This window comes from Helianthus annuus, chromosome 14, assembly GCF_002127325.2.
Source record: "Helianthus annuus cultivar XRQ/B chromosome 14, HanXRQr2.0-SUNRISE, whole genome shotgun sequence".
In the NCBI taxonomy this organism is placed as follows: domain Eukaryota; kingdom Viridiplantae; phylum Streptophyta; class Magnoliopsida; order Asterales; family Asteraceae; genus Helianthus; species Helianthus annuus.
Genome location: NC_035446.2, coordinates 172696756 through 172711382, shown reverse-complemented (window position 1 = coordinate 172711382; position 14627 = coordinate 172696756). Strand labels below are relative to the sequence as shown.

Here is a 14627-nt window from a genome sequence, read left to right as displayed (position 1 = left end):
AATGTTTTGGGTTGTTTTGGCAAGAAAAACACCAAACATAACAATTTAAGACACAATGCAATGAATTCTAGGCTTAAAAATTAAAACACTATGCCAAGAATGTTAAGTAGTGTGTTTTAAGTGTTAAGCAGTGTGTTTTTGTTGTTTTTTAAATTTCATGCCCGTAATATATTACATTGTGTTTTAAAGAGTAAATTGCCATTTTGGTCCCTGTGGTTTGGGTACTTTTGCCATTTTAGTCCAAATCTCAAACTTTTTACATCTGGGTCCCTGTGGTTTGCATTTTGTTGCCATATTAGTGCAAAATCTAAAAACCCTATTTTTTTTACTGTTGCAACCTCCTATTTTGTCTTTTAGTTCAGGGGCATTTTGGTCATTTTGCTTTTCATTCAACATTTTCTTAATTCAAAAATTAATATATATATATATATAGGTAGAGGATCCTGTAAAAAGTGCTCAAAGTGTGAGAAGTGTGAGAAGTGTATTATAACACTATATATAATACTATATAACACCATATAAACACCGTATAACAATATGTAACACCATATAATACCATATAACACTATGTAACACTATATATCATTATATAACAAATATAACACTATAGGGTGTCTGATAGCATGTCTATGATAGATGTATAGTGTTATATTTGTTATATAATGATTTATAGTGTTACATAGTGTTATATGATATTATATGGTGTTACATATTGTTATACGGTGTTTATATGGTGTTATATAGTATTATATATAGTGTTATAATACACTTCTCACACTTCTCACACTTTAGGCCCTTTTTACACTATCCTTACCCTATATATATATATATATATATATATATATATACATATATATATATATACACACATACATATTCTGCAGTTCATCTTCATCGACAACTTCAGCTCTCTCTCTTTTCTCTGAACTACCACCACACCACCACCCCCACCACCGCACCACCTCCACCACCGCATCATCGACAACTTCAGCTCTCTCTCTCTCTCTTCTCTAAAACCTGTACACACATGTAATTAAGCAACACAATCTACAAAATCAATCAGCTGTTAACAATCAATCAGCTGTTTTTGGGGATTATTTGGGGATGATGATGATTTAATTGGGGAAACTTCGAACCTCCTTCATCAGCATCAACAAAACCTGCAATAATCAACAAAACCTGCAATAATCAAACCTGCAGTAATCAACAAAACCCACATCAAAAAAACAACCATGGCAACCAAAAGCTTCAATCTTTATCCATACCCACATCAAGAAATAACAAATCTTTAACAAAAATCAAATCTTTTTACTACTATGATGGCGGCGGAGACTTCCACATCCACCGTACACCCACCACCGGAGTCAACGGATGAGTTGACCATAAAAAAAGTGCATCACACCCTCCACCATTGTCTTCCACAACGACCACTGCATCCACTACCACCCTTGTCTGTTCATCTTCAAGTTCCAGCCACCGCAACTATTAGGCCCAACCATCACTCTCTCTAAACCCTCTCCCACTCTCTAAGAATAACCTCAAATCCACACATCTTTCTTCCCCAAATTCTTTAAGTTCCAGTCGCTGCAACTATTAGCTCCGATCATCACTCTCTCTAAACTATCTCACACTCTCTAAGAACAATCTCAGATCCACACATCTTTTTTCCCCCAAATCTCAGATCCGTCATCAGAGTTCCTTCCCCAAATCGGTGTGCTGCTGAGTTTCTTTCTAGAGAGAGAGAGGGAGGAGGTGGCGGTGGTGGTGGTGGTGCTATAGAGAGAGAGAGAGAGCTCTGGGTTTTAATAAGAGAGAGAGAGCTAAAAAAATAATCAGTTTTCAATTTAAAAAATGACCAAAATGCCCCTACACTATAGGACAAAATAGGTAGCTTTCAACAGTCAAAAAAGGGGGTTTTTGGATTTTGGACTAAAATGGCAACAAAATGCAAACCACAGGGACCCAGATGTAAAAAGTTTGAGATTTGGACTAAAATGGCAAAAGTGCCAAAACCATAGGGACCAAAATGGCAGTTTACTCTGTTTTAAATGGTTATGTTTGGTGTTTTTCTTGCCAAAATAACCCAAAAACCATGTCTAAGTCCAAAACATGATGCCTACATGTCAATTTTTATAACTTCTCACACTTCTCACGAAAAAGGTCTTTTTTACAGGAACTTCACCCCACACACATATATATACACTAACTCTAATAATTTTACCAAAAATTAACTCACAATATGATCTATTTAGTCTTGTTTTTTCTCAAAATTAAAAACTTTTCATTTTACCCGTATTTTAACTCAACTTATTACTATTCTTTTTGTTTTTTAACTGCAAATTTCATAAGGTTTTATCAATTTAAAACAACTTTTTAGTTGATTTCCAATATTTTCTATAGTTTTTCTGCGATTACAACGAATTTTATTGATTTTTTTACTACATTTGAAACCAAAAAATAATCTTTAATAAATTTTTGAGTTAATTACACAGATAGTCCTTGTGATTTATTAAAAGTAATGCCTTTGAGTACTAACTTATTTTTTAACAGGTTCAGGTTCTACAGTTTCGATTTTGTAACACCTTTGAGTATTAAGGCTAACTTATTTTTTGTAAATAAGTATAAAATGACTAAAATACCCTTATAAAACTTTTTGTTAGTACTTAAAGATGTTACTTTCAATAAACCACAAGGACTATCAGTGTAATTAACTCTAAAAATATAAAAACTTATTATATTTGTAAAAAAAACATATTATAACACATGCTACATAAAAATATTTAATAATTATATACCTAAAAGTAATATATATTACCAAATGTCTATTAGAATTACATTATCAAAAAATGACCCTTACTTTAAATATAACCTAATTGTATTTATCTTTAGATAAGTTATCCTTACTTTTTTAACTTCTTTATAAAAAAGCTTTTTCAATTTTGTAAATATTCAGTGAATTTTTTTAATATAAAATGTTTAGATTTACATATCAAATAATGTTATGTTTAGCTTATGTTACAAATAGGTTAAGTTTATATTATTTATAAACTAAACTTTATAATGGTTTTGTGTAAAAAGAATATGTTTAATATATATTTGACATTAGATATAAAAGTTACTTTTTAATGATGAAAAATGTTTAACGTAGGTTACACAACCTTATTTAACCATTATATAAAAAGTAAATGTTTTTCAAAATATTAGTTACTATTCATTTGTAACTTCTTATATAAAAAACGTTTATTACACATTTGACATTAAATAGAAAGTAAGCATATGCGATTAAAATTATTCAATAATATTTAACATATATTGCACAAACTGTTTAATCAAAAAATAAAACATCAATATTTTTCTAATATCAGCTACTTATTCATTAATTTTTATTTATTTTTCCAAAATATCAATGGAATCCAAAAAATAATTTTGTTTCTGATCTTATTTATTTATGTCAAATTATCATTAAACTCGTTTAATACACGAGTCTATAACCTCGTATAATATAGTATTAACAGAGCAAAAAAATAACTCTCTTTCTAATCTTATGTATTAGTGTTGAATAATCATAAAGCTCGTGTAAGACACGGGTCCATAACTTATATAAACATAAATACAATTAGATTATATTTGAAGTAAGGGTCATTTTTGACAACGTATTCTAATAGACATTTGGTAATATATTAATTTTAGGAATATAATTTTTCAATATTTTATGTAGCATATTTTATAATATGCTTTTTACAAATATAATGAGTTTTTATACTTTTTTAGAGTTAATTACCCAGAAAGTCCTTGTGGTTTATTAAAAGTAATATTTTTTAGTACTAACAAAAAGTTATATAAGGGTATTTTAGTCATTTTATGTTGATTTAACAAAAAGACCAACGGAAGTTAGCCTTAATACTCAAAGGTGTTACAAAATCAAAACCATAGAACCTGAACCTGTTAAAAAAATAAATTAGTACTCAAAGGCGTTACTTTCAATAAACCAGATATCTTTGTAATTAACTCTAAACTTTTATAAAAAAAATGATGTAAAAAATCTATTGAAACCTAAGAATATAAATAAGTTGAGGTGCTCATGAGCTACTAAACATAGTTAAATCATATATATATATATATATATATAGGGGAAGGTTCTATGCAGAACACAAAATATTGCGAGAACACGCAAAACACAATGGATCACCTATTCTTTCAATCCTAAAACCCTAAAAAGTAAATGAAAATGTTACAAATGTAAGACTTATTGTTTCTTACACTAGAATTCAAAACAAAATATAGAAAATTTTTACTTTTTGTATAACCTACACATATGTAGGTTATGTGTAGGTTAAATTACCAACATGTATGTAAGCTACGTGTAGGTTAAAAAAAATAAGGTTTTTTATGTATATATAATACATATATGAATGTAAGAAACATAAAATTTAAAACAACATGAAACTTAACTCCCAATATTTAGTGTTTTAGAGTTGTTCTTTTTGTTCTCACAATAGTTAGTGTTCTGTAATGATCCTCATCCTATATATATATATATATATATATATATATATATATATATATATATATATATATATATATATATATATATATATATATATATATATATATATATATATATAAACAGCTTAAATGCAATTAAAAAAATGGTAAGCATGAGGTCGTACCATATTAATAGACTTTTTTTTATCACACACTAAAAAAACCTTGTTAGACATTAATTCCATGGTTGCAAAAGTCGCTAGGCGCTCCCTAGTCGGATTCGGGAGTACTCGGGAGGTACTCGGGAGTATTCGGGAGTACTCGGGGAGTAATTGGCCTGGGAGAAGAGTACTCGTGCCTCGGCAACCTACCTTGTAGCGAGTACTCGGGGAGTACTCGGAGCCTAGTCGGGACTTTTACAACCATGATTAATTCTTTAAAAAACGGGTTGTGGTATAGCGACAGGGGTTTGGAACAGGATTTCCACATGGTGTCCAATTCCGCCTTTGTATGCGTTCTCTACTAAAGACCTAGTCCACGTTTTCGAGCAATGTGGCCTCTCCGGAATTATGAAGAATGTGATTCAAGATATTATCATTATAACGAGTTGGAGATTGTGGAAAGCTAGGAATGAGAGGATTTTTTCGACTAAAGCTCCTAAAGTGGTGAATATTGTTTCTGATGTCAAAGTCTTGGGGTTCCTTTGGTATAATAATAGGGTGAGATGGGGATCGATGGATTGAGAGAAATGGTGTAATTTTGATATAATGTAACTGTATTGCTTGTTTTTCGGCTTCTTATTCCATCTTGGAATAGGGTGCTGTGGTGTTTTATGAAATATGATCTTTTAAAAAAAAACTAATTCTTTTACAATAATATACTCTATTTATTTTCCAAATGTAATTTAGTTATTTAGAAACATGTCATTAAGTTAAAGAAGCCTATATATAAAAATGAAACATAGGAGACTGAGAAAATATAGTGAAAGATCTTGATCACCGACCTTAGCACCACCTTCGAATTATAAAACCAGAGTTCAGATGTACTTCTTCCATAAAACAAAGTCCTAGGATCTTTCTCACTTTACAACTCATATCTTAGCACGTGTCCTCTTTCTAAGTTATTTTGATTTTTGAAAAGGCAGCTTTTAGTATTTAATCAATGAAATATATTTTATTGTTACAATATTTCAATTCACTCAGACAATATTACTTTTGAGATTGAATTTAATTTGAAATTAATGTTTGGCAAATACTTAAAAAAATGATTGCTTATGTTTTCGTGCAAATAAGAAAATGCGATTTTAGAACAACATCAGCTGACCGAGCGAGACATCTTTTTCTGTTTAACTGTATATAAAATCTTAAACACCTCGTTAGATAAAATTTACTAGAATTTTAATATGATACGTGATCAGTGACGGATGCAGGATTTTATTCTAATAGGTTTCTTTTGGTAAATTCTCTTTAATTCTCACTATTTTTTTTTTCTAAATTCTACAAAGTTCTCACTAATTTTGTCCGTTTTTTCAAAACACATTGGGTTCTTAGGAATCCATAAATGTGGACTGGATCCGCCCCATATTATCTTGATGATTTGTTATATGACGGTTTAATTTGGTAAAAGCTTATTCCATAAAAAACTATTAAATTTTTAAGGAATCTATCGAAGAAATAGAGTTGGATAATCGAGGTAAGTCAGGGAATCTATTTTATTATTGGTTTCATTTGGACACCAATAATGGACGTGGCATGTAACCATGGTCTGCATATGGTATTTGGCGCCGTTTGTAGCATAATAATAAATCATTAAATATTATATGATATTATTCACCTTTTTATGTTGCAAATTAAGGTTTGTACTTAACTCAAAACTGCAAATGATGTTTAATAATTAATGTATGTACTAGCTAGTTGAAATTAAATAGGATGAATTTGCCCGAAACATATATATATGGCTTGAGTCTCACGAAATTAATCTATATATAGAGCAATACCTAAATTATGTATTTGGAGCGTACGTAAACGTATTTAGATTAGAAGTTGTATTGTTATAACGTGACGCTTTGAGAAATGAATTAATTGAGTAACTTGGTCCCCTACCACACAATTATTGAATATTGAGCGTACGTAGGGTGGGTAGCCATTTCAAGTTGTCAAACTGATGTTGACAACTAAAAACATATTATCATGTCCGTGTTTGGTGAATATACAACCAAAATAGGACAAATATTCCAGCTAGACCTGTAATTTTAATTACAAGAGTATTTTACAATTTGCCACTCAACACCCTACGTGTTCACATTAAATCAGTTTAAATAATAATTAATCATCTAATTTATCCAGTTTAAATATTACTTCGTCCTGTTGATTTTAAAATATATAGCAACAGATTATATTCGAAGAATATTTGCACAATCCAAGACAATGACCCAATTCATTTCAACTTATTTTCAATGCTAGCTTTTGGTTATGTAAACATATATATATATTGAGAAAGGTTAACGTACAAAACTGCTTAACGTACATTACGTACGCGACGAAATTACAACGTGCGTGATTAAGTTTACAACGTGCGTTATTATATTTTGAACACTTTTGCCATGCGTGATTATGTACAAAACGTTATTAGGGTTTTAACTTCATAACCTGCGTGATTTTCAAATGCACTAGCGTAATTTCGTCACGTACGTGAAGTACGATAAGGCGTTTTGTACGTTATACTTTCTTTCTCTCTCTCTCTCTCTCTCTCTCTATATATATATATATATATATATATATATATATATTTCTTCTCGTTGAAACATCAGTAGCTTTAAAATGAATACTTAATGAATTATATATATATATATATATATATATATATTATTTATATCAAATATCATGATCAAACGAAATGATGGGCGGCAGCTACATAATAATAATAATGAAGACACTAACGGCACATGCATGACCAACTCCATCTTTGTTACACAATCACATACTAACTAACATGAGGGTGGGGTCCGGATGCTAGCCTTTTAGTTTTGGGTTATAAGCTAGCTAGCTAGATCAGACTGACTTTTGAAGCTAATCACATCCATACACTTGTAAACATATATATTATACATACATCAATTTTAGTTTAATCAATCCCCTACCTAAACTTCCCATCCGGGGCCCGGCCCCCTCCTATATATATATTTAGACATGGACTTGTTTGCCATTTACACTTTACTTCAAAACTCATATTAGATTGTTAGGTAAGTTTGTTGTAATCTATATATATATATGATACACTTATTAGCAGTCTGTCTTTTTTTATTATGTCCACCTGATCGATGGTCCTTTTAACTTGTTTGATGGTACTTGTAGGCATTGCGGCTAAGCTCTACGAGGTGGTAATGGGAATGCAAAGATGGATATCCAGGAAATCTGATTCCGAACCCATGTTCAAAGCTTGACACGATGCTACTAGCCCAACCGTTGGAGATGAAAACTATATATCTTGGTTGGTACGTACGTACGTCATTATTTACATTTACCTTCAATTCTTCTACCATATAATTAATTAAGAGATGGATGTACCCATAATAACTGATTTGTCTTGAATTGAATTTGACAGAAAGAACATCCTTCCGCTATAAGCTCCTTCCAACAGATGATTAATGCATCAAAGGGAAAACAGATTGTTGTTTTCTTGGATTATGATGGAACCTTGTCACCCATCGTCTGTGATCCTGATCGTGCCTTCATGTCTGATCAGGTACCTACCTCATATATATACTTTGATTCAACGAACTCTTCTATTCAAAAAAACACATGCATGTATATGTATGTATGTATTCAGTTGATCTCTTTTCTAATAATGGTTGGTTTATCAACCAGATGCGTGCAGCTGTTCAAGATGTTTCTAAGCACTTTCCCACGGCTATCATCAGCGGCAGGAGTCGCGAAAAGGTATTATTATTAATACATAGTTAATTATACATTTGGAAAGCTATTAGTTTATGTTATACAATAATCAATGATCAACTCTTAAATTATTTATATGTCTGCCCTTCAGGTTTATAGCTTTGTAAAATTAAATGAAGTGTACTATTCAGGGAGTCATGGGATGGACACCATGGGACCAGCCCAAAAAAATCATTCATACGATGACAAATATCACTATAAAACCGTGGATGAAGAGGTAATTATATATTATTGTCATTAACCTAGCTTTTGTACGTTTTAAAGAGCATGCACGCAGTCATTAACTACTTTTGATGGCTCTGCAGGGAAACGAATTTATCGTCTTCCAACCGGCTAAAGACTTTCTACCCGCAATTAAAAAGGTATGTAGTATATATACCTTTGATCGATCTAACCTCTTAATTAGTTGTTAGTTTAAAGCATCATGAAAAGGATGAATTTACAAATGAAACATGTCTTTCATAATTAATTTACGATGATGTGTTCATGTAACTAAATCAAATGAAGTGACTGACTGACTGACTGAGATATATATGCATGACATGACATGACAGATGTTGGTCGAAATGATGGAGAGAACCAAAAACATACGAGGAGTGGTGATTGAGGATAACATGTTCTGCCTTTCTGTTCATTATCGACACGTTAAAGACGACGAGGATTATGAGAGACTAGAACAGGAAGTCAAGTCGATGTTAGTAAATTATCCAGAATTTCACTTGACGAGTGGCAAAAAGGTGTTGGAAATTCGACCTTCCATCGAGTGGAACAAAGGTCACGCCCTTGAGTATTTAATCAATAACTTAGGCTTTGATAACTCCAAAACCCTCCTACCAATATATATTGGAGATGATACAACCGATGAGGATGCTTTTAGGGTAACATCTTCATTATAATAAACCGATATATTATTATGTAGGTTTCAAATAACTAACTAGTCATGTCACATGTGCAGGTTTTAAGGGAAAGGGGCGAAGGATACCCGATTGTTGTTTCTTCCAAACCCACCAAGACAATGGCTTTCCACTCGCTTCACGACCCATCTGAAGTACTCTCTTTCTTGATTCGCTTAGGTAGATGGGGGGGTTCTAACAGCAACCAAGGCTAGAAATTGGCTCCTGATGATATACCTGTGTATATAATTGGCTCATTATTATAGTTACCAAGGTGGAAAAGAAACAGGTCATAAGCCAGAAGGGCGTTTATTATAGTCGCGTTTCTGGCTACAACTTAATTTCATTGGTGTTAGAGAGCTTGTTATCTAGGTATTATGCAAGTTATCTTGATAACTTCTTGTTGGTGTTTTGTGACTTTATTGCAGTGCTTTTATCTTCATTTGTATTATTCAAAGATGAATTCTTATAAGAAGGAGCTTGAAAAGATTTCACTAAATAGGATTTTCCTTATGGAAATTCCCAATATGAACACATGATAAAAAAAAGTTACTCTAAATAAACTTTGACTTTTCATATACCCGAACAAAATAACTAGTAAACTTTGACTTTTCATAAGAAAAAGTTACTCTAAAAAAAGTTACCATGGATGCCTCAACCACTTTACATGTGTAAAACTGGTTTGAAGTCGACCATATGTTTCATGCGAAAATGCACTCCACATGCATTAAAAGTCCGGATACCCCCACCCCCCACCCATTGGTCCGTCCCAAATGAACACTTAAAAAATATTTAAAAAAACTTGGTTTTAATAACTTTGCATGTACCATGGTACGCGAAAAATTTGGTAAAAAATATAGCATATAGGAATATATTAGAGACATCAGAAATCACTTCCTCTCAGGCTCCCCGATATTTGTTCCAGCCACTGCAATATCATGTTTGGCTGCAAGTGCTGGTGCAACTTTCTTCATACTATTATGAGCTGCTCATATCCTGTTTCTGGCGTATAGAGAGTAGCATATGTCTCGGATTAGAACTATATCTTTCAAGAAATTACCAAAATACCCCTAGTGTGTTAAAATTATTATTTTGTCTATGGTATAGTTATGTGTGTTTTGAAACGACATACCTCAAGAACAAATGACTTCTCATGTGAGTATGCAATGCAATATACACGTCACATTTTCTTTCAAACAAGTTAAATTTCTTAGCAAAGAGAAATGATTTCACTATTCAAAATACTCGCCTCACCAACGTGAATCAGTTTTCATGAGAGAAAAGAATCCAAGTCATACCTGCCTAAAGCAGTTGAAAACTTAAATCTTACAAACTCGAAAACTTAGATTAACTGCTATTGTGGGCTACCGTTTGGTCATTGAATAACAATGAGGCAAAGTACGTGTCCTTTTTAGCGTCAACATTTGCTTCTATTGTGTCCCCTTAGTCAGTAAGCAACAACAAAGTATAAAGATAAAGGGGAATTATGATACATATTTTAAGAAAATCTAAGCTTACGTGTTCATCTACTAATAAAAAGCAAAGTGGGCTTTTGTTGTCGTAAGGATTCCACTTCATACAACACGGATTTCAAGTAGGCTTGGGTTATATGACACGTTAATCATATGTAAACGCACGTTTTGACGTATTTAATTGAACTCAATGTAACATATAGTTGCATTGCATATTATATGCGACCTGATTAAATCTTAATCTCGTGATCAAACCAACTACTACATCACGCCATACTTCTTTCTACATTTTGACCCGTTCGTTTCTACTGTGTAGTTTTGACATAAACAACTATCTTCGACTTACCATAACACTTCTTACTTTGGTACTTACTCTTACCCATAATCTTCTTACATGGTTCCTTATATTCAACACACCAAACTTCATTTATTAAAGAAGAAGTGATTCCAGAAATCACTTACCTTAAACGTTTGTATTCGTATCCGTTTCCTTGCTTCCTTTTGACCCTTTAGCCTTCCATGCTTCCATCCATCTTGACATGATCCCTATAATTTCATGTCATTGCATTCACATTCTTGTTAGTATACATGATTGTATATATTAATGATCATATCAAATTCATATTCCACATTTGACCTTCACTAGTCAATTCTAACAAACATAAGGTATATTCCTACAATCATATCTTTTCAACTCATATAATTCATCACGTCGTCACATATAACACACATTGATATAACACGTACCATATAATTTTCTATAATCTTACAATTGTGACAACAAGTCCAACCATGCTTCTTATGCGCAGTTGACTTTCAGAAGTCAACAGTTTATCATATGAATTTTCGACTTAACCTCATACATCCGTGACATCATAATAGGCTATAGAAATGACGCTATATACATTTCATATTCACGACGCAAATGTGCTTACAACCACATTCAAACTAGTAATTTAACATAATCTCAGCATCATTATCATATTTCATTCATACATATATATATATATATATATATATATAGAAAGTATAATGTACTTCAAGGCTTAACCTACATTAACATACATGACAAAAAATATAACGTGCGTTATTATCATAGAACGTGCGTGATTATAGTCCCATGCGTGATTATGTGGTCTCATGTGGTCCCATGCGTGATTATGTGGTCCCATGCGTGATTATACCCCTGATCCAACGGTTACCATTGTCTCCTACGTGATGTATGATAAGGCTTTTTGTATGTTAACCTTACTCTATATATATATATATATATATATATATATATATATATATATATATATATATATATATATATATATCAAGCCGTTTCATACAATTTCGCATCCTAACTTCACTTAGACATTTCATCATACACCTGGTGTGCATACTACTTTCTAAGCACAATGTACAACTAATTCATGCATCATCTTCTAAGCTCTTACTTAGTTCATCAAATCTTCTTACTAATCAACAAGTATCATTCACACATAGACATCAAACATATCAAACACCACATTTCTTTCAATTCATCTAACAAGAATCCATCATACATAATATGATACATCAATATTGAACAAGAATTGGACATGGATGATATATCCATGTCACCATCTTCACCATAACAATTGGGTTTCACCTTAAAACATCAAATTAAGCAAAATCATGCATAATTCATGTTCTATATGGTGATTCTAACACCTATACATGATCAATTTCATACTAATTTGCGGATTAAACATAACCCACTTCATACAAGATCACCAATCTAAGTTTCAAGACATACCTCATGATCCCCTTGTGTAGGTGATCATTAATTCATGTTCATTTATAGGTTTGACCTTCGATTCACCCTTCAATTTGAAGATCTTTAATAACTAGGGTTTGACTCCCCTTGTGTTCTTCTAAACATTCCACACACACACACGATGTGTGTATTGTGTGTTAAATTCATGTTTTATAAAACATGGGTTTTCCCATGTTACAATTTAGTCTCTCTAGTTTGCCATCTTATCTCTTCTTCCATAACTTTCTTCCTTACTCTTAAAAGTTAACATTGCATTTAACTAGGTTATTTGTTCCTAATTATCCAACATCATGTTAAATTATTTAAACACCCACTTGGGTCAATAAAGGGATTTTGGGGCGTTGCATAAAGAAAATATAACTTATGAATACTTTTAATTTCATTAAAACTATTAAAATATTTTTTATATTTTGAAACAACCCGTTTGTTACTTTAAATACAAAAAATTAAGAACAAAGAAAAAATAACATTCTTCAAATGATTAACATTAATTTATATTAAAGAATACAGTTTTTCTAACGAACTCTGTTTTCAACAAAATTTATATTGGGATGTTAATAAAACAAAGAGATACCCGTATATTTATTTATTTATCTTTGTTTAAATATACAAATTATTTAAGTAATAAAATTATTGGAAGAAAAAGAAAGAAGAAAAAAATAAAACAAAATAGGAACCACTTGTTGAGTGACACGTGATATGTAAATTGGTTGCAACCTAGGTTGCAGCCACGACCAAGTTGAGGAATGCAAATGAATTTTTCATATATATATTTTTTTTATTTTTTGGACGACGGATCCTTCCAGTCAACAAAATTTATATTTGGGATGTTAATAAAACTAAGAAATACTCGTATATTTATTTATTTATATTTGTTTAAAAATACAAATTATTTAAGTAATAAAATTATTGGGAGAAAGAGAAAGAAGAAAAATAAAACAAAATAGAAACCACTTGTTGAGTGACACATGGCATGTAAACTGGTTGCAACCTAGGTTGCAGCCACGACCAGGTTGAGGAATGCAAATGGATTTTTCATATATTTTTTTATTTTTTGGACGACCGATCCTTCTAAAAAGTCACCATATTTGAAATGTAATGCCATGGTTGTAAAACAAGGTCTCCAAGGCCGAATACTTTCCGAGTAATCGCTACAAGGTAGGCTGCCGAGACGACTTTCTTCACCTCCGCCTAATTACTCGGAATCGATCAAACATGGTCAACCTCGGCCAGAATCGGAATTAGTAGGTCAACTCGGGCTGAGTTTGACTTAAAAAAAAAATAAAACATAATTTCTATGCCTATCATATCATTTTCACGTATCTTGTTTTAAATATCAGTAAATTTATGTTATCTGACATATATTTAATTTCTGAAAACTAACATGTCCATACTGGTCGAATACTCTCCGCCTAGGCGTCCTACTCTCAACTCCCTGATCGACTGATTAGGAAGTGACTAACGAATTTTAGAACCATGTGTAACTCTGTGAGTTATGCTGATCTTGACATGTAAAACAAAAGCACGTGTAGTATTGTTATGCATCTAAAACGAGGAGAGCAACCTTACCCCTTCACGTCTTGGTGGGACATACATATTACATAGAGAAACAAAGTGGCAGAAAGAGGAATTTGGTGTTAACTTTATTAATTATTCTACTGTACATTTTGGTGTTGAACTTTATTAATTATTTTATTTATTGTATTTTATATATTAGACATTATTAATATCTACATTTTAATGTATTTTTTATTCTCGTTAAAAAAAATGTACTTCTATATTAGGTTAGAAGTTACAAACCAGCTTTATAGTGGGTTTACTCTTAGTTGGCTTGCAATCACATGTGGAAAATTGCTCTTCAAAAAAAAAAAAAAGATGAACTAGTTACAAATAAAATCACTTAGTAATTTAATATCAAGAAAACGTTTCTTCCAGTTGCCGAGCACCCAAAAAAAGATGATTTGTCAGTGGGTTAAACCTAATTGTGGCACTAGACATATCAGGCCTAAGAAAGAAGCAC

The 14627-nt window shown here is 31.7% G+C and overlaps 1 protein-coding gene and 1 long non-coding RNA gene across 3 annotated transcripts; one reads left to right on the top strand and one right to left on the bottom strand.

Moving 5' to 3' along the window:
• The first annotated feature begins 7734 nt into the window (after positions 1–7734).
• Positions 7735–9818, top strand: LOC110905165 (probable trehalose-phosphate phosphatase G). 2 transcript variants are annotated; one of them, XM_022151056.2, is made up of 7 exons: positions 7735–7978; positions 8089–8229; positions 8352–8423; positions 8530–8655; positions 8744–8800; positions 8993–9316; positions 9394–9818. In XM_022151056.2, the coding sequence occupies exons 2-7, from the start codon at positions 8125–8127 to the stop codon at positions 9544–9546; spliced, it is 837 nt and encodes a 278-aa protein (XP_022006748.1). In that variant the 5' UTR covers positions 7735–7978; positions 8089–8124; the 3' UTR covers positions 9547–9818. The 2 variants fall into 2 exon arrangements, with proteins under 2 accessions (XP_022006748.1, XP_035839497.1); XM_035983604.1 differs by having other exon boundaries at positions 7840–7978; positions 8993–9212.
• On the bottom strand, positions 8147–12729 carry LOC110905166. Its single transcript, XR_002572942.2, has 5 exons — positions 12587–12729; positions 11266–11349; positions 10226–10333; positions 9421–9568; positions 8147–8233 (listed from the first exon to the last, which is right to left on the bottom strand). It is a non-coding gene; the product is annotated as an uncharacterized LOC110905166 (long non-coding RNA).
• Positions 12730–14627: the final 1898 nt, after the last annotated feature.